Raw genomic sequence first — 25,215 nt, 5'->3', positions numbered from 1 at the left:
AGTATGATTGTTTCTCTGCTCAGCAGTTAGGGACCGTCTGACAATTCCTATCCACAGCAGTAAATGAAGGGAGAATTTCACTGCATACAGTCAGGTTTCTTATAAAAATAGTACACATTTTTTAGTTAAAGTATATTGGAGATAGGTTTCTTTTTCATTAAAGAAAGTAAAAATGGGATTTTATTTTTTTGCCTTTCCTTGTCCTTTAATTGTTTTCAGTATAGCAGTACCAAGGGGGAATATACAATGGGGCAGGTTTGAGGTGCCTTTCATTAGAAGTAGAAGAGGGCTCAGGGCAGTAGAACATGTTGATGCATCAGAAGAAGAGCTTCATATATACAGCCTAGGAATCGTAGGAATTTCCTATAGCATCATTATAAATAATTGGCTAAATAAACCAGATCTTTAATACATTTTTGATTCTGGGGATAATTCATGGAAAGTGAACTAATTACAAAGCATAAAAAAGTGGAATTTGTACAAATAATTACAAAGCTCTCCAAACAAGGAGATCTTTACTTGTATACCCAACCAGAAGGTGCAAGAAGGTAGGGGCAGTCACCAGTAGAGGATGGGCTGATGGTGATTGTACAGTTGGTAATTTTAATGCACCTATCCTGTCATAAAATATGTTGCAAACAGATGAACAGTTTCCCGGGACTGACACACTGCATTGTATACCTCTACCCAATGGCTAGGAGGGCTCCACAGAAACAATATAAACTATATGTTCTTCAGTGTCCATACTGTTCTGATTTTATGACCTTGTAATGTAGAAAATGAACAGCACCATCGATTTGGATGTGGTTTAAAAAGCCTTTATTTGTGCTCTTGTGGGCATCCCCCGCGACGTTTCAGGCCATGTGGCCTTTTATCAAGCTTGATAAAAGGCCACATGGCCTGAAACGTCGCGGGGGATGCCCACAAGAGCACAAATAAAGGCTTTTTAAACCACATCCAAATCGATGGTGCTGTTCATTTTCTACATTACATGGTCTGTCAATGGAAAGTGGTCGTTGCAGAACGTGCACCATCAAGGCAAGATACTAAGAATCGGTGTGCTGACTAAATTTGTTCTCCAATTACTGATTTTATGACCTGCCAACTGCTACAAGAAGTGTAATGAGAAATGCCAGATTCCCACAAAGGTAGATGAACAGCAGGATAACATCATTCTTTGCCTGAAATTAGAAGCATAAAAGTGAGTAACCTTTTAGAACTGCTGTCACTGTAACTGTCATTTCTAAAACTTGTATTAGTGCTAGTTTTTACTGATGCCAAAATGTCATCATGTGCACAGCAAGTCAAACGGAAAAGAAAACGAAGTACAAAAGTACCCGCAAGATATCATTAATGACAAGACATGCTCCTGAACAAAATAGTACACTCTGATTTGCATGAAAAATTTAATTATGACCTAAAATAACAGTGGGCCTTTTATCTATCAACTGTAAACTGTACAGGGTAGGGGCCTCCTTCCTTTTGTATCTCTGTACCACATGGCACTTAATCTTTGTATATTTATATTTATTTTATACAATGCTTATGCTCTGTTGGGGAAATGTAATAAAAGAAAAAAACAATTTGCACAAATAAGAATACAAATTCGCGTTTTTCAATGTAATATTCTTCCTTAGACTGTTATTGCATTGCCAAATTTTGAGAAGTTCTTGAATGTGTCATAATCTTTTGGCGCAAACATAACAATTACAGTAAGAAGTTTTATTATATACACTGAGCACTGGCGCAAACTGGAAAACTTGCAGTCTTCCTTCCAACTACGGAAGTGGCCACTAAACAAGTTAAAAGCTATATTAAATTACCACAAAGGGAAAATTGTTCGCACAAAGACATAGTTTTTCCATTACTGACTTTTATTACATTCCAACATATGTGTATTCTTTTCTTCCTACTCTCCCTTTTTATACATACTAATACACACACATATATACACTTTTGCATCATTAACAGGGTTACATTTATGCATTCTTACCGGGCTCTTTGATTTTTGGTTCCCATTAACAGCATAATTGTCCTTTTCTGCGATTAAAAAAAGCAATTATGAGAGTTTTGCTGTCATCTCCTGCAAGCTTTCCAGGATATGATCAAGACTGTAACGCTTGCTATTTGGTGAGTATTTCTCTAGCTCAGGGATCCCCAATCTTTTTAACCCGTGAGCAACATTCAGAAGTAAAAGGAGTTGGGGAGCAACACATGCATGAAAAATGTTCTTGGGGTGCCAAATAAGGGCTGTGATTGGCCATTTGATAGGCCCTATGTGGATTGTCAACCTACATTGAGGTTATATTTGGCAGTACACCTGGGTTTTATACAACCAAAACTTGCCTTCAAGCCTGGAATTCAAAAATAAGCTCCTGCTTTGAGGCCACTGGGAGCAACAACCAAGGGGTTGGAGAGCAACATGTTGCTCATGAGCTACTGGTTGGGGATCACTGCCTAATGTCTGCTGACTTATGTCACCATCTCCACTGAAAATACATTTGTACAAATCTAAAACTAAACTATTATGCTGTTGAAATTATATTGGAGCTATAAGAGGCACTGGATGCTAGTGCAAAATGATGGTCCATGTGCAGTAAAGCTATGTGATACATTATCCAGAAGCCTGCTACCAAGAAAGCTCTGAATTACAGGAAGGCCATTTCCAATAGACTAAATATTAATCAAAGTATTCACGTTTGATGACTTTCTTTTACTGTATTATAATAAAACAGTACCTTGTACTTGGTCTTAACTAAGATATAATTAATCCTTATTGGAGGCAAAACAGTTCTATTGGGTTTATTTAATGTTTAAAATGTTTAAAATATTTTTCGCAGACTTAAGGTATGAAGATCCAAATTATGAAAAAATCCAGAAAACCCCAGGTCCCGAGCATTTTGGATTACAGGTCCCATACCGTTATAAAAAACAAATAGTTAGAGGAGCTTTACCCTTGATGACATTGCAATAGTCACAATCACAAGTATGATTATGGTGTGCTGGGTTATACATCATATTGGTTGATATCATTTTGACTTCATCAGAAACATATATTACTGGTGTATATGATTTATGATATCTAAACATTTCGGGGGATTATTTATCAAAATAGGAAAAGTTCTCATTATTTTCTGAAAACGACTCCGACCCAATCCGCACTGACTTTCCCCCCCTATTTAACAATACATTTTCATAAATTTTTCTTGTGCGGAAAAAGTCACAAAATCCGAATCGTATTATTTTTTTCTGATTTTGCTCCCGGAAGTTAAGATTTTTTTGTAAAATCGCCAGAAAGCTATGATTTTTTCAGAAACCCAACGCATTTCCTAAAATCTTCCATTTGTTAGCAGGACATCTGCCATTGACTTTTATGTACATGTTCTCAGCAGGTCTAAGTTGGAGTACTTTTTTCACCTGACTTTTAACACCATTGGATCCCGAAAAAATCTTTTTCTCTGAAAAAAGGGTATCTTCACCTTTAAAAGTCCGACTAGAAAAAATTGGAGCTTAATAAATAACCCCCTTCATGTTATTGCCATTGTTGTCAGATTGTGGGGCTGAAGCAGTGGAGATTTGAGGAGAAAGTCTATTTGATCTTCTAGAGCATGTAGCATAAAGTTCAAACTGAGTGGAATTGGGGAATGAAAACTCATTCTATATATTGTTTGACTAAACACAAAAGGCAGAAAATAGGGCAAATATCCATAAAAAATTGTGTAAATGTGAACCTTCCCATTGGTCCCAACATACATCAACTGAATTGAAACTTTTCTTGAAAATTGATAAGGATGGAAAAATAGGCAAATTATACCTTACCTTTCTTTACCATTTGAGCATTGATTTCAAGTGATATAAAGGCAAGAGCTTCCCAGGCAAAAAAGCCACCCATTACTTCAGGCATCCAGGGATATGTTCGGGATATAACCTGCAGTCCAAGGAACAGGTTGGCGACTGCAAGAGATTTGGAGAGATAAAATCAGTCATTTGGCAACAAAGAAGTTTTACTCAACAAGAAAAGCAGGTTGAAATGTTTATTTTGTTCTAAACCATAATTGTTCAATATAAAGTCCCTTTTACTTGGCACTGGAAAGGGAAAGACCTATTTACCTGCTAGAACTTTAATGACCAGTGCATTGATCACATGAAACCAATTGAAAATGAATCTCCTGTAAACAGAGACATAAATAAGATGAAATAAAGTCATTTCATGGACCTCATCTATAATTACCCAGCATCCCCCTATCCACTGACCTGCTGCTCTGTGGTGATGGTCGAAACAATGCAATGAGAGGTTGAAAAAAGGCCAGGCTCATGACAATGCAGCCAATGATAGCATGTGTGCTTAGATTCTGAGTAGGATAAGAACATTGTTTTATAGCCCAAAGGGACAGAAAACAAAGAGTGTATATTAATTCAACTTAACTAGTAAACTTAAGTATAGCCATGATCAATTAGGAGCATATTTATCAAGGGTTGAATTTCGAGTTTATGGGAGTTTATAAAAACATACATTTTTTTTTTTTTTTTTTTTAAAAATATGCTTTTCAAAAGTCCACCAAACGACTCCAAATTGATTGTAGGAGGTCCCCCATAGGCTAAAACACCAATTGGCAGGTTTTAGATGCCGATTAGTCAAATTCTTAAAAGGACATTACATGATCAATTTCGAAATTCGAATTTTTTTAAACTCAAACCGAATTTGGACTATTCCCTAATAAACCCCTAATAAACTTGAAAAAAATTTAAATTTAGATTCGAATTTTCAATTCAACCCTTGATAAATCTGCCCCGTAGTGTTGAATTTTGGTTACATTTTCAATGAACACAGCCAGGACAAGAGACTGTTCAGGAATACGTCAGCGCTTGGAATATTTTGGAAAGCAGGTTTAATTAATTATGATGCCTTATAAATGTCAGTGATACATTATTTGTTAAAGCCATGTTTATATTTAATATCCTGCTGTATATGTATCATATCAATAAACAGCACACCTCTTGAAAGTTACACAGAGATTTAATACTTGGGCAGGTACAAACTTGTATCTATTAAGATTCATTACTTACATTACTCCACCCTCGCTCCTTGACAAAGGCCAGCACAAAGGATGCTATTGTTGCACACACTGTCAGCACCATGAGAAGAACATGAGCCTGAGAGAGACAGTAGCAGATAGTGTGATTACCTACTACCTATGTTGCTTTCCCACCTTATAGTTACTATTATTGCTACCACTGTACACAGAATATTAGAGTATTCTACCTGTTACTAATGTACCTTTTCAGGTACTTTCTTTTTCTCTGTAATACTAAAACAGTAGCTTGTACTTGATCCCAACTAAGATATAATTAATCCTTATTGGAAGCAGAACCAGCCTTTTGGGCTGATTTAATGTTTACATGATTTTCTAACAGACTTAAGGTACGGAGATCCAGATTTCAGAAAGATCCATTATCTGGAAAGCCCCAGGTCCCATGCATTCTGGATAAAAGTTCCCATACCCATATTGTACTTTGCATTTCATCCTCCTAGCTAACATTCTCTACCAATAGCCAAAACTACATTTTCTTTGACTTGTAACAAAAGAGCACCCCTTTTTTATAAAGTAAAACATTATTAAAATACCAATATAAACATAAAAACATAAATAATCAATCTCTAGATGGCAATATGAATCTCTTAAAAACACCTATGGCTCACTCAATATGCTACCAGCCTAATTCATTAGCCCATAAATACATGAATAAATAAATAGTGAAGAAAGTTATTTATGTATGTGTTTATTCACTTTGCATTAGTTATTTATCTATGTAATCATTTATGAAGTTATGTATTATTATTACCATCTGGAGAGTGGTTATATATTTATATATATATATATATATTGGTATTTTATTTAAATTATATATTATCATAAAAAGGGGGCACTCTCATTTATAGTCAATTTTATTGTACACACACAGATAAACACACAGATACTGTATATAGAGATTGTAGCAACCCTAAGTTTTTATGATTATTTCATTATTAATTTATTAGTAATACTATTAAGAATCAGTCTACTATATAAGGTAATGTTTATAGAGGCTAAGGGAACAGTAGCACCATAAAATGAAAGTGTTTTAAAGTAATTAGCATATAATATACTGTTGTGGTGCATTGGTAAAAGCTGCGTGTTTGCTTCAGAAAGACTACTATAGTTTGCTTTCAGTTTACCATTCCTTTAAAATTAACTGGCAGAGTGATTGTGGGGAAGAGCATAATTGATAGTTACAGGACTGGACTGGGATTCCTAATAGGCCCTGACATTCCTAGTACACAGAGGCCCAAACAGCCCCCACCTTTCCACGTAATAGTCACTTTCTATGGCATCTTACAGCAGCCTCTCTGGCATTTGCCAGAACCCACAGATTGCCAGTCCGGGCCTGGATAGTTATATGGCAGTGGTTTACTCTCACCTGAAACCAAATAGCTTTACCCAGAACCAGCTGCTTGCCAGTCACTTTGAAGTATCGAGCAAGGATCATTCCCAAACTACCTGTTGTCATCCAAGCAATGAGCATCAAAGCACCTACAATCAAAGGATAATCTTAGAATGCAATTTGCCTGTGCATTAGCTTAATATTATCATATAATCACTACTTAACAATAGGGATAACCCTGGCAGCATAATAGTAATACTGGACCACATCCAAATTATTAACTACTTTGACCTTTGGTGAGGCAAAAATACACATTTATAAACTTCACCACAGCAAAAGCATATGTGACCCATTGTCTGTTATAAACTGTAACAATGTTTTCCTTTCTCTAAATAAGTGATTCAATGCAGACACATGGGGGCAGATTTACTAAGCGGCGAATTTTCACCAGCGTCTGTTTCGCGCCCATAACAAAACTTTGCCAGGTGCAAATGTGCACAGACTACGCCAAGTCACTTATTAGCGGAGTTTGTCCTGGGCTCCGAACACTGGCAACTTTTCGCTAGCGGTTCTTCGGCAGTGCAAGCATTTCATAACGAAGATGCGCTAGCATTCATTTGTGCGTAGCGCTAGTGATCTTGCGCTTAGGTCAATTTGCAGGGAAATTTAAAGTTGTATGGACATCTTTATGTTAAATGTTGGTGCAAATACTTACAAATTCCACTTTAAAAACACATGTCCAGGGAACCTTAATAAAGACAATAGAGTTATATAATGCCCTACACATGTGCCCACTGTAAAATTAATGTTCCATATGTTTGAAAATGTATGGCGAAAACCGCTTACCCAAAAAAGTAAGTTCGGACTTTTCCAGCCAATCCCGCTTAAAAAAAGGAAACGTCGCCAGCGTTTTTGAACTTCAATGCATTTTCAGCACACAGGATATGATGTATGTACAGAAGATTGAGGAAGATCTAGCTGATTTATAGCACTTCATCGGGTCTGAGGTGGCGAAGGCAACTTTGGTGAAAGAGCTGACGTTCAGTAAAATCTGCATTTTAGTGAATTTGCAGAGTAACGTCCATTTGACAGAGTGGAAAGTCGCCTGGTGATAGAGTGTGAATGACCGATAGCGATGGTCCAGTTTGCTAGCGAATTGGCGCCTGCGAATTGGCGATGTCCCTGCGGGTGGCAATGCTGGTGAAAAGTCACTAGCGTTAGCCACTTCGCTCTTTAGTAAATCTGCCCCATGCTGTGTCTATAACTGTGCCAGTCATTGCTTGTGTCCTGTGGCTTAGTACATGCCTAACAAGTAAGTGTGGTTGTTATTTATAAGGAAAGCAGGATAGCCTACCCTAAGTATGGCCAGGATTTATATATTTTTGATCTAACCTTTTTGGGCTTTTTAAAATACGTATTGCATATGGGACTTAATGTGGCAGTCCTCTTCGCCTGCACTGCCCTGCTCTGCATGTCCTGTCTCTGATCTGGGCCAATCCTCTTTGCCCGCATGGCCCCACTCCTGTCTTGTCTCTGATCCAGTCCAGTCCTCTTCACCCGCATAGTCCTTATTCAGCCTGACCCTGACTCTAAGCCCTCATCACCCTGTTCCTCTCAGCACAGTATCGGCTCCTGCCAGAAGGACTCCTCTTCCCACCTCTGTCTCCTTAATGTCCCTTACCTTTTCCTGACAACTATTCATTTAATGTGTTTTTGCCTGTGTAGTAAAATAAACATATAGCAAATTAAAGGTGTCATCATGTTATATTTCAGGCTGTGTGTGAGGGAGTGACTGGGAGAGTGCAGGATAGAAGTGGGACACTTACCATGAGCCTTAATTAGAGGGTCAAGTTCAGATGAGGCGCTAGTTACATTACTAGCTGCTAGAAGGTCAATTCTAGAACTACTAGAAAACCTCCCTGAAGGGCCATGATACTGGATTTGTCCTGTAAAAAATTCACAGATTAGTTTTAAATGGTTTGAGTAAAGTATTAGTACCCAGACATATGATATTGGTCTCTCCAATCATCTCAGCAAGAGCAGCTGTCTTCAAACAGCATCAAACTATTGCCAGCAACTTTCACTTCTACTGAACAGAAGTTGTGCTGCCAAGGGCATAGCAAATGTCATGAGAGGATGTACTTTAGCACTTGCTGTGTTGTGCCAAATGTAGTACAGTTCTCACATGTTTTAGACATTTATTCTGCCTGAGAGGATTGTGCTAATAAAAACACATGTATGCACTTGTCAATTTAGTTTTTTTCTTAAACCCAATAGAATGCAGTGAATAGGATGAATAATGCAAGTTTTGAACCCATATGATTTGTACCTATGAATGTGCAGGTGCAAATTCAAATGTATGTATGTATGCATGTATGTATGTATAACTTTATTTGTAAAGCGCTGTTAAGGAGCCGCAGCGCTGTACAGTGCATAAAAGTACAATATATATATATATATATATATATATATATATATATATATATATATATATAAAGTATAAATGGGGGAGACAAATCACATAATAAATATATACAGAATCATAGGACAAAGAGCTTAAGTGCTATGTGGTAAGAGACATCGTGGGAAGGAGGTCCCTGTTCCGTAGAGCTTACAGTCTAAGTGGATGGGAGACTAACATACAGGTACAAATTGGAGATAAAAAGTGCACAAGGTAAGGCATAGTAAGTAGGAACAGGACTAGGCTAATGTTCTAGTTGTCCAAAAGGTAGACTCTTAGTTTTTTCTTGAAGAGATTAAGAGAGGATTCCTTACGGAGGAATTCAGGGATGAATTCAAGAGGTAAGGAGCAGCAAGATAGAAAGGTTTGAGACGAGAGATGGCAGTGGATGTGGATGGTGTGAAGAGAAGGTGGCTCTGAGAAGAGCGGAGAAGACGACCAGGAACGTATAGTGAGACAAGAGAAGAAATGTAGTGAGGAGCAGAAATGCACCTTTAGTACTTGCTTTACTATTTAAGATTTGACTTATAATCTTAAATACATACAGTATGCATTGTTATTATAAGGCAATGAAGAATGCAACCACAAGAATTATTTCCTGATTAAAATAAGGCTAAAGAAGGGCGTAGTTAGGCATAATTCTGCAATCATAGAAAACGTGCACATGGACCTGAATCAAAAACACTTACCATTGTTGGATGTACCATGGGCCAAAAATATATAGTACAAGCTATTATTATTGGAATTGGATCGCTGAAACGGATTTTGGATTGAGATGTTTCTTGAAATGAAAGAACATTGTATAAAGCCATTGCTGTAGGATGTCATTATAACCTCAAGATTATTCTGTAGGAAGGAAAAAGACAACTTTTCAGCTTGTGCCTTAGGTTATCAGAAGGGCTGCCACCTCTCCGGATCACTCTATGGCAAGTGTAAAATGTGTTTTTTCTATGAAACGCTATTGCAGGGAGCCACAATCAGTCCGTTGCTATTAAAGTCAATAGCTTCCTGCATGGGGCATTTGGGGGCTTGAAGTTGTATAGAGCATTTTTTTTTTTTGCCAGAATACACACACTGCCAAAGAAACCACTATGGGTGACACTAGTCTGTGGCATTGTTGTTGACCCTAACAGCTAACCTACACAAATACCCACAAGTGAAGGAGTTCATAAGAAGTTGCTAATTAAACAGACAAATGCTTATTCATAAGTTCCTGTGTTGTCAACAATTTGGGCAGCAGTTTATGAAGGATCAATTACTAGCTAAGCAGTAATTGAAAACCATATGAATCCTTTTCAGTTTAGAAAGTTTTTCCTATATCATTAAGGCCGCCTTAAAGAAAAACTATACCCCCAAAATGAACACTTAAGCAACAGATAGTTCATATCATATTAAGTGGCATATTAAAGAATCTCACCAAGCTGCAATATATATTTGAGTAAATGTTGCCCTTTTACATCTCTTGCCTTGAGCCACCATTTCGTGATGGTCTCTGTGCTGTCTCAGAGATCACCTGACCAGAAATACTACAACTCTAACTGTAACAGGAAGAAGTGTGGAAGCAAAAGACACAACTCTGTGTGTTAATTGGCTCATGTGACCTAACATGTATGGTTTGTTGGTATGTTTGTGAGTACAGTGAATCCCACGATCCCAGGGGGCGGCCCTTATTTTTAAAATGGCAATTTTCTATTTATGATCACCCAAAGGCACATACTACTAGAAAAGTATATTATTATGAAAATGGTTTATTTACATGAAGCAGGGTTTTACATATGAGCTGTTTTATGCAATATCTTTTTATAGAGACCTACATTGTTTGGGGGGTATAGTTTTCCTTTAATGATTGAGTTTGGCTCAATGGGGTTGACTCAATGCTCATTTTGAGGATTAGTGATTTAGTGGGGTTGTAGAGCTTAGCTAAACTTTAACACCCCATAATATAGTATGACACATTGATCAATTAAATATGCATTTACTGCTAGGAATATTTTCCTGTATTCAGAAAACTGTGTGGGGGAAATTCTAATTGCTGGGAATCTTTTAGAATTCAGAGGTAAAAACTTAACAACATAGTATATCAGCCTGTCAATATTGTGGGGTAATAAACCGCCCATGGTCAAGGACTGAATTACATTTAAGGGACAGTAATAAGACTTGTTTTGAACATTTTTGCCTATTGTATTTTTTTTATTGAAAAACATTCATGTTTTTTGTTATTTCTAGCACTAAACAAGGAAATGAAACCACCTACACTTTAGCACTTCCTGGTTTTGCAGAATCACTGTTTGCAGGGTAGAATGTAGTAAAACTAAATATCAATAGGCAGGGAAGCAAACTGTAAAATAAACTCTCTCTCAACAACTTTTGGCTGATGTATGTCAGCTGCAGTGGGCAACTTGTGCTTTGTGGATAAAACATGGCACTTTGCTTACTGCATCAACATGGCAGTTGCGCTAAAAATGCACTTACTGCATCTGTGATTGCGCCCTGTGCGAAATTTTTTGGAGATGCAAATTACAGAAAAACCCTTTATCAAAAGAACCTCAGGTCTGAAACTTTTCAGATAATAGATCTTATAACGATATTGGATGTATTAGTATCTTTTTACCTCGTCCAGAGTTGCAGGTTTTGTACTATACACGGGTAAACCATATTAATATAAGGTGTTCATGGAAGGGAGAGTTGACATGTGTATTTATGTGTAACATACAGATAGGTGGAGAAGTTACCGGAGTAAGGACACGTGGTAGGGATTTCCCTTCAGAGTAGGCATGTTGAACTTCAACCACTCCAGCTGCAGTCACCACACAATTGTAGATAACATCATTTCCCTGGAGCAGAGGATATTTAATAGACTTAATATCTTAATATTGCTGCCGATGACCTGTGTACCTAGGCCTAGCAACACTTATGACAGATAATACATTAATTTCAAAGTATGACAAGGCAACAATATTTAACTGTGGTGTATATTGGATTTATAGCTATCAAACTGGCAAAATTATATCAAAATGATGTCAGACAAAGAACTCCATGAAACCATTAAGGAGACTGGCAGCCATAATTATTACTTTATGGGGCCTTCTATGCCTACAAGACTTTCAGGTTGACAGTCTTTGTATATACTGTAATATAAAAAAGTGCCTTATCAGTAGCATCTAAATGTTGTCTGCAGTATTTTAACTGTGTATCACTTATCTTTAATATATTATAGTAGCATGGCTACTAAGCTGCTCACCATTTGTGTATCATCTGAAAAACCAATGGACACATATCCAGTAGATGGGCCACTGATGTCAAACTGGTAGCCCCCACCACTGGCAGGTGAGATTGGGGAAGAGGACATGAAGACACAGTTGTTGCTGGTAGATGGGTCACAGTCTGTAGGAACGCTGAAACAAACTTTGTTTATGCCGCAAGATGCTCTGGAAATGACTGCAGGAATGTTTGTGCTTAAGGCATATACAGCTGGCACATTGGGCACATTGGGCACATTTGCATTTCTGTTTGAATTACTGAAGAACTGAAACAAGAACAAAACATATAGATTGCATGGTTTGCATGTATAAATTGTTCATATACCAGTATCACAGCAGGTATGCCTACATGCCTACGTGATTGATAACTGATGATTACATTCATTACATTTTTTTTGTTGTAATGTTAGTCAGTTGGCAGTATATAAGTAAAACAAATCAAGCTCTTTCATTGGCACTTAAAAAGGTTATTAATATATGAAAAAAAAAAAAAATATATATATATAGCACAACGAAAGACCGCACCAATCAGGTCTTTTATTCAACGTTTGTAAAATGTATAATCAAGCAATAGAATTCTTAATGAATCTCTATTTGAGAGTAGGACTGGCCAGATATGGAATGACTCTGACGTAGTTGGCCAGCTTAAAAATATTGCAATATATGGACAAACAATCCCTGTTTTGTTTAAAGGGTAAGGCATTTTTTAGTAGCTCTATGCACAAAATGTCTATGTCTTCAATATATTGATAATGGGTTGAGTGCAGAGGACTCTTGTATTTGTCTGAATGAATTTTGTGGTCACAGCCTCATTGCACCCCCTAATGGTTTTAAAAATTAGTGGTGAGCACAACTTTCCCTTGTTTGTTATAGTATATATATATATATATATATATATATATATATATATATATATATATATATATATATATATATATATATATATATATATATATATATATATATATATATATATATATATTATATATAGACCATCAGTGTTCACTATTCAGAATATATATACAGTATATATAGACCATCAGCGCTCACCATTCAGAAACATCAGGATGATGATTGTCCCCTACAGATTTAAACGCGTTGATGTGAACATGAAGGAATAAAAATTTTGCCAGGTTGTTGCACAAATCTACTTTCTGTGAGTGTTTTCTGCTGTGGGATTATATATATATATATATATATATATATATATATATATATATATATATATATATATATATATATATATGTAATATATATACAATTACTAAAGGGCAAAATAGTTTTTAGATTTTTTTTGGTTACTAGTCAAGGAGATTTAAATCAAATGTGCTGTTTCTAAAATAACATTTTGACATTTTGGTCATTAACCATGGATTCTTCATCAGGTCTTTGTTGAACAATTATAGGTGAATCATGGGCCGATTTTTTTTCTTAATCTTAAGTGGTTCAAAGCAAATAATATTATGGAAGATGCAGTAAAAAACAGAGAAAAGTACTTACACTTAGGAGGGGACTTTCAACTCCCACCCAGAATGTTCTGAAGTTTTGAACAAAAGTGGCTCTAAATGAAGAAGAGGTAATAAAAGCATTGTTAGGCATTGTGTTTGTATTGGCTATTGAAAGGGGTCCTCAAAAACTGTTTTTGCACAGTGAAAGAAAATATAATTAATGAAACTTTTCGGTATAAAATTACACATTTTCCATGGTTTTAGTGTTGTTTGAAAATGTAATTGCTATTAAAAGCAGTATTTGTTTGACTGTTTACATGCTTTGCACTAAGAAACAAAAAGAGGAATGGAAAGGTTTCTATCCATGTGCTCTGTGTAAGGCGTGCAAAAAAAAAAGAAAAAATTCAAATCGAATGTTACAAAGAAAGTATATGAAATAGAAGAATGTATAAAGTGTACAACACAAAATGTGGTATATTGTTTGGAGTGCCCTTGTGGCTTGCAGTATATTGGCAAAATGAATCGATTGATGAGAGAGCGAATAAATGAACACGTTAGGAACATTGAGAAAGGGATAGAAAAACACAGTGTGTCCAGTCACTTTAGCAAACATCATGGGAAAAGTAGTAAAGGTTTAAAATTTTGGGGAATCACGACAATTACACAAAATTGGAGAGGTGGAGATATAGTAAGAAAAACACTACAGGAAGAGTCCAAATAGATATACAATATGCAGACATTTACGACCAAAGCTCTGAATATTGAAATAAACTTAAGAGCATTTTTATGATTCTAATGATTTATGTAACTAGGTTCACCACTAGGGGGACACAGAGCACTTGCACTTTAAAGTAGCTACTATTTATAAGAACACGGCAAATAGGCGAAGTATGTGATTAGAAGTATTAATCATGTAGGTTTAAGCACTAATTCTTAAAGAAACTTTTAACATGGAACCTTTTTTAAATATGCACCTTATGATTAAGGAATATGGAGATCACATGAATTGTTCTTTTATATATATATATATATATATATATATGGAAAAGTCTGCAAAAATGAATTTGTCTTGCAGATAGAATGTTATTATGTTACTCACAACTCTTTGTTATGCATGGTGTAAGAGAAAGGAGATAGTAAAATTGTATTAGAACATACAGCCCTACAACACATTAGTAATGAGAAGGTTGAATGCAAACTAAAGTGGAACGCAAAAACCGAAACCAGAAGTGACGAATACCGGAAGTAAAGTTAAGGTGGAACGCAAACCAAAGTGGAACGCAAAAACTGGAACCGGAAGTGACGAATATCGCGATCGGAGAAGATTTTGTTTTAAAAAGGGACATGGAAGCTTTTTAAAGAAAGCATTTTTTAGCCTCTGAGGAAGCCAGGAACACTGGTGAAACGCGTAAGGAAACAAGGACACATGACATAGGGGCTGCAGACAATACCACGGAGTGGATACCAAGAGAGCCGGCAAAACCACCCCTGGAAGAGCGCCCTATGTGGACTATATGCGATTATTTGATTTCAGAAACGAGACTGGTGCGGAGCCTGAGCTAAACCAGAACAGGGATTCAAACTACGTGCAGTTTCATACCCTTGGTTTGTGAGTAGGAATTGCTGCTATTTGGTGGAGGTCCACTAAGGTTTATGTGATATGATATCAATAAATTTTACCACAAAGGAACACTAGAGCAGTGTGTGTAGTACTGTAAAAGGGAGAGAGTAAAAGTAATAGGCACCTTTAGAGTTAATTGTAACCAAACACTGGGTGTCATCTAGGGATGTCGCGGACTGTTCGCCCGCAAACTAATTCGCGTGAACATCGGCTGTTCGCGTCCGCCGAATGTTCGCGAACGTCGCGCGACGTTCGCCAATTTGGGTTCGCCTTAGCTGGCGCTTATTTTTGGCAGCCAATCAGGAAGCTCTCCCTCCTGGACCACCCCCACACCCCCTGGACCACTCCCCTTCCATATATAAACTGAAGCCCTGCAGCGTTTTTTCATTCTGCCTGTGTGTGCTTGGAAGAGCTAGTGTAGGGAGAGAGCTGTTAGTGATTTGAGGGACAGTTGATAGTAACTTTGCTGGCTAGTAATCTACTTGATACTGCTCTGTATTGTAGGGACAGAACTCTGCAGGGATTTGAGGGACATTTTAGGTTAGGTAGCTTTGCTGGCTAGTAATCTACCTTCTACTGCAGTGCTCTGTATGTAGCTGCTGTGGGCAGCTGTCCTGCTGCTGATCTCTCATCTGCTGACTGCTGCCTGTAACCCAATAGTCCTTGCAAGGACTGCTTTTATTTTCTTTTTTGTTTTTTTTACTTTGCTACTGTAAGAGCCCAGTGCTATTAGTCTAGCTGTGTTGGGGAGTGGGACTGGTGTGCTGCTCCTCCTAGTAGTTCACCACTACCAGCACCAACCAGCACCAACCAGCACCAACCAGAGTCAAAATTGTTGCTAATTAAGTTAGAAACTGTTTTTTTTCTGGCTGTTCAGTTCAGAGAAAAGAGGGACTTTCCAGTACAAAAGAGGGACAGGGGGTTGAGTGGTCAAAAGAGGGACAGTTGGGAGGTATGCAAGTGCCACCTAGCTGTGTGAGCTTTTTCACATTCTGTCTAAATAACAATAATAATTCCGTGTCCGTAAACATCACCTGAGTGATGTTTTACAGCAGCAATAATATATTCCGTATCCACTACTGTATACGTTGCCCTTGCAGGCATTGTTTGCCCAGTCTTTAACCAAGTGCCACCTAGCTGTGTGAGCTTTTTCACATTCCGTGTCCAGAAACATCACCTGAGTGACGTAGTGTGATTTCTGCCCTTTACAGCACAAAACGCAGCGCTGTGTCAACAATGTATTTTTCAGATACATTTTTGCCCTTGATCCCCCTCTGGCATGCCACTGTCCAGGTCGTTGCACCCTTTAAACAACTTAAATCATTTTTCTGGCCAGAAATGTCTTTTCTAGCTTTTAAAATTCGCCTTCCCATTGAAGTCTATGGGGTTCGCGACGTTCGCGAACCGTTCGCATTTTTGGACGCAAGTTCGCGAATATGTTCGCGAACATTTTTTCCGCCGTTCGCTACATCCCTAGTGTCATCCCTTCTAACAGAAATACTGCACCATATTGGTTTCTAAACTTCTGTTGCCACAGGCGCTGGTCTTGCTTTTGCATATTTTGGATGCTTTGCACTGCTGGCTCTGACTCCAGTTACCTTGTTTAAACCTCACCACAGACATTCCTTAACAACCGTTTTTAGTGTGATATGACAAATCCGTTAAATTATTGTGCGCTTAGTGAGCACCAAATGATCGTGCCACTAACGCTTTTTTGTCCGACATTGGGCAGAAAATCAATTGGGCAGGTTAGAAGATTTTCATCAATCACATTGAAATGTATCCATTGATCAATAGTTTGCAGTGCCAAGCAGGCAGCTAACCACAGTCCTGATTTCAACTAGACAATATTGCTTGAAATGGTCTTTTTAGTTGATGGACAAATTGTACATTTAAATGATCATTTCAAGATAAGCTTGGTCTTACGATAACGAGAAGATCTTTTAAAAATCAACAAAATTAACATCTATGGCCACCTTAAGAGTCAAACTCAGGAGAACAGAAAGGGATAAACAAATACTGTATTCGACTGCAATTACATTGACAAATATCTTTAAAACTATTGATATGTTACATCAAAGTGACTAATGTAGACAGTAGATGGGTTATCTAGTTTCCATACTGAATTCTCTTTGTGCTCTATTCTAGATCATCAAGAATATGTCATGGGTTTCAGGTTTACTGTTTACTAAGTGCTCACAGAATTACACAGATAATCATACATGAAACACTTTGAGAGATAATTGAAGTCTTCAGCAAATATCCTAACACCGTATGTATGACACTTACAATTTAATCACCATTAATTCTTTAATACTGATTTATTCGCATTGATTAATGCTAAGTGGCAATAATGTGTAAGGCTCAGATTAATCATTGGCTGGAGATGTTTTTGAGCCAATGATTAATCTGAGCCTTACACATTATCGCCACCTAGCATTAATCAATGCAAATAAATCAGTATTAAAGAATTAATGGTGATTAAATTGTAAGTGTCATCATTTTTTTACGGCGACGTCAAACACAATTCATAAAAACAAATAATTGAGTCAATTTTTAAAAACATTTATTTTGAGATCCACATGGTGAATACTGCACGTGGCACTTATTTATTACACAGTAAGTCTTATTTTAATTAAGTGTAAGTTCACATTAAGCAACAATGTTATATATATCAAGTAGTTCCTGTAATCTAGTGTTATCAGTTTACCCTGGGGATTTGCAACAAAGTATCAATTGGGTGTCCAGGCTGAAAGAGCTATTTGTTAAGCAATTAAATAACAACTGGATAGACAGGAACCAAGTAGCAATTTAATTGTCATAAACATAACTACGGAAAGTGTGTATCAAGCACACAAGGTTTGGAGAAGTTTATACAGTCACAGACAAGGTTTCTTTCTTCTTTTAAAAATGTTATCATGTTTGTCAAGCAAAATTAACTTTAATTACACTGTATAAATTATTTTAATCTTGTTTCCATCAGTCTGGGAATTCATAATTATAGCAAGCAGGCAGGAGCCATTTTGTGGACACTTTTATTAAGACAAGCCTTGTATCATCTCAGAATCTTGTTTGTGCACCAGAACGGGGGACCTGATGTCCATCCCCATGCCCTGGCTACACAATTAAATGGTTAAGAGAACTGAGGGAATGTGGGGAGAGCAGTGACATCTAGGAAGTGCTGAATGGAAAGTGAAAGTAATTGCCTGCCCCACCTCTATGCTTAAGGCATAGAAGAGGGGCAGGCAATATTTGATTGGCAGTTGAGATTTAAAAGAGTTTACAACAGCTATGAATACTTTAATAAAAAAAAAAGAATTTGGATTTCATCTTTAATATGAAAAGGACTTTTATTATACAGCTTTTTATGTCTGGATGACAGGTCCACTTTAAGTAGACTCCGAAAACATGTTAACTGTAATAAAACCTCACCTGAAATGTATAGCACCAGATAAGTGTGGTGCAGTCCACAGTGCTGTTATATTGTACTTCTTGGTTGTATCTATATGACTCACTGCCATTCCCTGAAAAACAGAAGTATTAAGATTTAAGATTTAACAGCACCTTCATATTAGAATCTCCAGCTCACACATCCTCAACCAGAGTAACTGGTGTTTATCTTTCCCCGTCAACTCTTATCTCAGCAAGTTGTTATTCTCAAGTTGTAGGCATACAAATATATTTCTTCCTTCATTATAATGTGCAGAGTTTGTAACTGTTCTTGATTTTTTTTACTCTTTTGCACTCTCTGCATCTTTTCTGTTTTGTACAATAAGCATTTTTTAGTTAATGAAAAACAAATAAACATTTGTACAGCCTTATAAGCAAAAGTGAAAAGATACTTACCATTACTCCTCCACAATCAAGGATTTGGGAATCTGAGTTGAGCACCCTGAAACTTCCAACCAAATTATTTCCTGATACAGCCCGAGCTTGCAAGAAAAATCCTTCAAAGGTAGTATTGGGGTTTGCCAGTAGGGTCACTGTAAAAGAAAGACAATGCATAGGCATGTAAACAGAATAAAACTAACAAAATGTTGTGCATAGACTTAATTGGGTTATAGTGCACTGCATGGAAGGGGGTGGACGACACATCTCCACATCCTGTATATGCCTTGACTTTATTTAGTAGTCTTCAATAAACTCAAATTTATTGACTATGGAGAGAGAGATCCTAAGTGCTGGCCATATTCTGTCTATAGCGATTATTATACAATGATTTTTTATTACAAAATAAAAATGCATGGAAAGTAAAATTCTGAGTAGTTTGTAAAGAGTGCCTAACTTTACCTATATTTTCGAAAGAGCAAAGTTAGAGGTAAAACTGTGAATTCAAATATTTTCAGTGTATATTTCTTTCATATTTACACTAATAATATACTACAAAAACATTACACAGGCCAAATTTCAGGATATTCTGACCTGAGGGCTGATAGGACGCATGTAAATGGCCAAACTGCACTTACCCTTTTTATTTTTAGATCTGTCTTTCCCTTCACTAAACTATTGCTTTGTTTTTTTTCTAACCAAACAGTATCTCTTGGGACACAATAAACACATTAGCAATAATGTTACTCCATGTTATTTCATAATAACCACATTTATGTTTACAGAAACAGCAGCTAGTTCCAGGTCCTTTCCCAACACCCATCATAAACTAATACAAGGCTTTTTATAAATTCCAAATCTTTGAAAACATGGTAATTGCCTTTTTCACATAACTAATTATATATGCAGTATACTGTAAAGGCAATTCTTCAATACTTGTATCAGTGATGCTGGGGAGTTATGTGCTGTAGGTTAGGTGACTTGCTTAAGGATACATAGAGAAGGGATGGTTTCCACCAGTCAAGTTCTGTGATGCAAAAATGGAGCCATTCCTCCTGTTCAAGGTCTGGCTACACTCTGCACCCTGTGTCTGATAAAAAATACAGCATGAAGTGTAGGGTGCAGTGTGGGGGGTAGGAGGGAACAAGCCTATGTGCCTCACCACAGCTTCCCGTTCAAGAAAATAGCATTGCATATTAAGTATAGAGGAAACTGCTATCTGTACTAACCCCTGGGTCCTTGGGTAGGAGTTACTGGATACTTTTGTTCAGCAAGGTAAATGGAAAAGGTGGCAGCAGAGATTATAGGACATTACTGTGAACTGATCAAGATTCTGGAAGTATGTTTTGAGCCAATAAACTTATTGTCACATTGATTCTCTTGTAACTAATGCTTTGTTTTTATTTTTAAATACAGGTTTTTGCTATTTATGGTTTGCAGTTGATTTGATAGAAAATAAGTAGGTACATACACATCTGTACTACACCTGGTAACGTAATGATCATTGACAAGGGAAGATGCCACCATATGTCTGCCCCTCAAAGCCTTGCTTAGAACTTATTTGAGAAGGTAAGGTGGGGAAGTCAAAAAATGGGGCACTAGCTAAAATGAAATCGCTGCACCAGCATAAAAAGTGATGACAGATTTTTTGGATTTTTCTCAAGCCCCTTTTTCTCCAGTTTCTTCATAATGCCTGTATAGCATAATGCCATTCCCCAATACAGTAAAACTCAGAGACTTGTGATCTTGGATCTCTTTTCTCATGTTCTCACCTGTAATTTTGTCTCCAGGGCTGAATGAGTAACTTGAGGCAGACACTCTGTACGGAGGCATTGATACCTGTGTGGTGTATGTTTTGTGGCTTGGCGTCATAGTATCACATGCCAAGCTGATTTTTCCATTACCAAATGGCTGAACAGAGTTAATAAGGCAGAAGATAAGGAGGCCAAACACTTTATACCTCATCTAAAAGAAGAAAGACATGAGGTCAGCGATATTGCAAATATACTGAAATGCAAGTTACTATGCCACAAAAATGATTCTGTCCAATATGGCATTGCTACTATATGAGTTAGCATTTATTGATAGTGATCTGCGAATCTGACGCATTTTGGAAACTTTGCAAAACTGCCAAAAAATCGAAAAACTGCATTGAAGTCTATGGCCAACAAAATATTTTTTGACGCGTGACAAATTGCACAACACAAAAAACGTGCACAAACTTTTTTCACCCATTAGTGTCTACGGTTGTCATTTTTGCATTAAAATTTGGCAAAAAATTGTCATCATCACTATTTAATGACATTAAAAATGGCCATAACTGCAGCTAAGTTTACAATGAACAGTATGAAAGATCAATATATTTTATTTAGAATGCCAGTTGCAAACTAAACTTTGCATCCTTATCATTACATAAACAAAAAAAATCAATATTCAGATAATTGGATACCTCTCCTAAACACCACTAAAATAATCCTGCTTAATTCTCCACACTGTCATAAATAGATATAAGAATCCTCAAACTGGGAAAGTCTCAAATGTCATGAAACACTTGTCTGCCAATCATAAAGATTGCACAAAATCCAAGTTTCTATTCGTTGGTTCAGCCCCCTCCTAATTTACATGTTTTATTACATTCCATTTCCTTCCCACCACCCGCTCCCAATCACAGGACAACTCTTGTTTTTCTTACACTTTGAAAAGATCAGATTTTATCATTTTAATTTCAGGTCTTCAAACAAAAATCCAAGACAATTTTGCATGCCACTGTTATGTTCACATGTGAATCTACAGTGGTTTGATCTGTGCTGACACTACAAATACAGAAAGGCTGGGTTTCAGGAGAGAATTATTATAAAGATTCTGCTTAATAACAGGTTATGCACAAAACAGAACTTCTGCTTCACAGGGAAAAATTTGTTTATTGAGGGAGGGGGTGTTGAAATTGCAGAGATGTAAAAACATATTTAAATTATATATAATGACAGTCTTTGATTAAAGTTGGGCTGAGAGCTGAGGTCTGTACAAGACAGTATGTCCTTGTGTAATCTTGCAATTTTGGTTTATTACACACTACTGTTCCATTTATGCAACTTTAATGCAATTTTAGTATTGAATTCATTGGTGCTTATTTAAAGTATGCTTAGTGCAAATTCAGACACTCCATAAGCCAGTCAAATTTGTTAGCAAATCAGCAATGAACAGAATAAACAAAGTGCTGCACTCAAAGGCGTTCCATAAAACAACAAGTAGTTTATACAGTCTCTTTGTCACATATTGTCACATTCGTAAACTATACTGTACATGGAAATTGTAAATAGAAAGCAATATGTCCATTCTATCTGAAAAAACACATTACGGGAATCCCTTCATATCAGCCACTGCATATCAGCTCCCAAGATGGCTAAAGCATTATATATTGTGCTATTTTAAATGCCACGCAGCTCTGAAACTAGGGATGCTCTGAATCCAGTAGTGGTTTTTGGAATTGTCCGAATGCCAGCACTAAAGGTACTCATGCAATACAAGATATGCTTATTTGGCAAGCAAGCGGATCTTTCTCCTCGGAATAAAGTTACATTGTTAAGTTGGGTTGAAAAAAGACAAAAGTCCATCAAGTTCAACCCCTTCGTATGAAACTCATCCATCCATACACACACACACATTGACCCCTCTATACACTCACATAAACTGCACATACCAATATCTAGACTAATTTTAAATTTTAGTATCACAATAGCCTATTGTATTATGCTTGTTCAAGAAATCATCCAAGCCACTTTTAAAAGAATTAACAGAATCAGCCATCACAACATCAACCAGCAGTGCATTCCACAACCTCACTGTCCTGACTGTGAAGAACCCCCTACGTTGCTTTAAATGAAAGTTCTTTTCTTCTAGTCTAAAGGGGTGGCCTCTGGTACGGTGATCCTCTTTATGGGTAAAAAGGTCCCCTGCTATTTGTCTATAATGTCCTCTAATGTACTTGTAAAGTGTAATCATGTCCCCTCGCAAGAGCCTTTTTTCCAGAGAAAACAACCCCAACCTTGACAGTCTACCCTCATAATTTAAGTCTTCCATCCCTCTAACCAATTTAGTTGCACGTCTCTGCACTCTCTCCAGCTCATTTATATCCCTCTTAAGGACTGGAGTCCAAAACTGCACTGCATACTCCAGATGAGGCCTCACCAGGGACCTATAAAGAGGCATAATTATATTTTCATCCCTTAGTTTATGCCCTTTTTTATGCAAGAGAGAACTTTATTTGCTTTAGTAGCCACAGAATGACACTGCCCAGAATTAGACAACTTGTTATCTACAAAAACCCCTAGATCCTTCTCAATTGAGGAAACCTTCAACACACTGCCATTAAGTGTATAACTTGATTTTATATTATTTGTGCATAACCTTGCATTTATCTACAGTCATTGAACCTTACTTTCCAGTTTTCTGCCCAGTTTTCCAATTTAGTCAAATCACTCTTCAAAGTGGGAGCATCCTGCATGGAACATAGTTCTGTACAATTTTGTATCATCAGCAAAAATAGAAACAGTAATTTCAATGCCCACCTCCAGGTCATTAATAAACAAGTTGAAAAGCAAGGGACCTAGTACAGAGCCCTGCTGTACTCCACTAACAACACTGGTCCAATTAGAAAATGTTCCATTTACCACCACTCTTTGTAATCTATATTTTAGCCAGTTCTCTATCCAAGTACAAATACTATGTTCCAGGCCAACATTCCTTAAATTAACCAGTAACCTTCTGTGTAGTATTGTATCAAATGCTTTAGAAAGACTAAGTAAATTGCACCCACTGCCCTAATCCTTTGAATAATAGCTAAACCTAAAGCTTTTTAAGAAATAATTAAACGTAAACCCATTCAGGAAACCATAAAACACACCTGTCAGTAGAAATATTTGCATTAGGGTTATCTGTGTTTTGTTAATAAGACTGTATCTGTTATTTCTATATGGAGATAAAACATACCTTGCTGGCTTTTGTGTATAAGTGGAGCTTTCAGGAATCTCAGAGCTGTTTCCCAGATGCAAGTCACAGTCCTGACAACACAAGTGAATCACAGGATGAAATGATTTATAGTTAAACAGAGAAATCCACCTTGGGAAATGATTGAGTAGACAGACAAGCAGAAAGATGAATGAGCAAACTTCTATAAAGCTGAATTAACTGCCATTTCCTTGGTGAAGTTTCTGCAGTAATAAACTTCTTCCCTCCCACAGTTAGCATTTTTATGTTGAAGACAGACTGGAAAAAATAAAATTCACCACACCCCAAGAATCAGTAACCAAATCCTGACACTGACAGTACAATGTACTCAAAGGCAAATTATTTGAAAATGATTACTTGGGCACAGATCGTCCATATGGATGAGTGATGCCCAATTACAGAGTATAGAGAGTACCAATAAAGAGAAACAATTGTAAAATAGGAAACCTTTGAAACAATAGGAAACCTTTGAAAATATTTTGAAAGTATTCTTGGATTATAGGATTATTTATCCAGAAACCTGTTTCTAGAAAGCTTAGCTCTAAAATATATGTGTCATGTCACACTGTGTCTTATTTGAACAAACAATTCTTAGAGGCCTATTTACTAAAACTAAATTTTTTCTCACTGTATTAAAAAAAAAAAATCCCAAACAAGAATCCCTGTAATTTACCAATCGTATTTTCTCGATAAAACTGGTGCAACAAAAAGTCAACACAAAATCAAGCGTCAATTCGAATCATGCATCTTTTTCAAATTGATGCTCGACTTTTTTATACCAGAAAAACTCGAATTGATCAGATTATCGAACGAAAACCAGTGCAAACAGCCTGAAACATTCAAGAATCCTAAAGGTAAAAAAACATGTTCCAATTGTTAAAGGGACCATCTGCCATTGACTTCTACATGATTTCGACAGGTTTTAGCTGGGGTATTTTCATATTTGAATTTTTAGCAGCTTTAGAGCATAATAAATCTTTTTTCTTCTAATAATTCGAGTTTTTCAACCAGAAAAATGTGAGGTTTAATAAATAGGCACCTTTGTGTCTGACAGTTAATTAGACTGTACCTTGGACTCAATGCTAAGTAAGCTAGCATAATGGCATAATGCAGAATGCTGGCAAATCCGGTTCGGCTTTTAATGTTTATTCAGTTTTATCACCCAAG

The 25,215-nt window shown here is 36.8% G+C and overlaps 1 protein-coding gene across 1 annotated transcript in view; it reads right to left on the bottom strand.

The window, feature by feature from the left end:
* Positions 1–914: 914 nt before the first annotated feature.
* LOC121403738 (putative ferric-chelate reductase 1) overlaps positions 915–25,215 on the bottom strand; it is a 28,842-nt gene continuing 4,541 nt past the window's right edge. Inside the window, exons 2-17 of the mRNA XM_041591534.1 lie at positions 24,031–24,101; positions 20,814–21,006; positions 19,060–19,196; positions 18,646–18,737; positions 13,645–13,705; positions 12,126–12,410; positions 11,617–11,718; positions 9,574–9,730; positions 8,250–8,369; positions 6,460–6,572; positions 5,068–5,154; positions 4,255–4,352; positions 4,111–4,169; positions 3,820–3,954; positions 1,994–2,040; positions 915–1,181 (exon numbers count right to left, since the gene is read on the bottom strand). Of these exons, the coding sequence (XP_041447468.1) occupies positions 1,092–1,181; positions 1,994–2,040; positions 3,820–3,954; positions 4,111–4,169; positions 4,255–4,352; positions 5,068–5,154; positions 6,460–6,572; positions 8,250–8,369; positions 9,574–9,730; positions 11,617–11,718; positions 12,126–12,410; positions 13,645–13,705; positions 18,646–18,737; positions 19,060–19,196; positions 20,814–21,006 (1,776 nt within the window). The 5' untranslated portion in view covers positions 24,031–24,101 and the 3' untranslated portion in view covers positions 915–1,091. The remainder of the gene's footprint in view (positions 1,182–1,993; positions 2,041–3,819; positions 3,955–4,110; positions 4,170–4,254; positions 4,353–5,067; positions 5,155–6,459; positions 6,573–8,249; positions 8,370–9,573; positions 9,731–11,616; positions 11,719–12,125; positions 12,411–13,644; positions 13,706–18,645; positions 18,738–19,059; positions 19,197–20,813; positions 21,007–24,030; positions 24,102–25,215) is intronic.

This window comes from Xenopus laevis, chromosome 4S (assembly GCF_017654675.1).
Source record: "Xenopus laevis strain J_2021 chromosome 4S, Xenopus_laevis_v10.1, whole genome shotgun sequence".
Classification (NCBI taxonomy): domain Eukaryota; kingdom Metazoa; phylum Chordata; class Amphibia; order Anura; family Pipidae; genus Xenopus; species Xenopus laevis.
The sequence above is the reverse complement of the archived record's forward strand: the minus strand, read 5'-3'. Positions and strand labels throughout refer to the sequence as shown.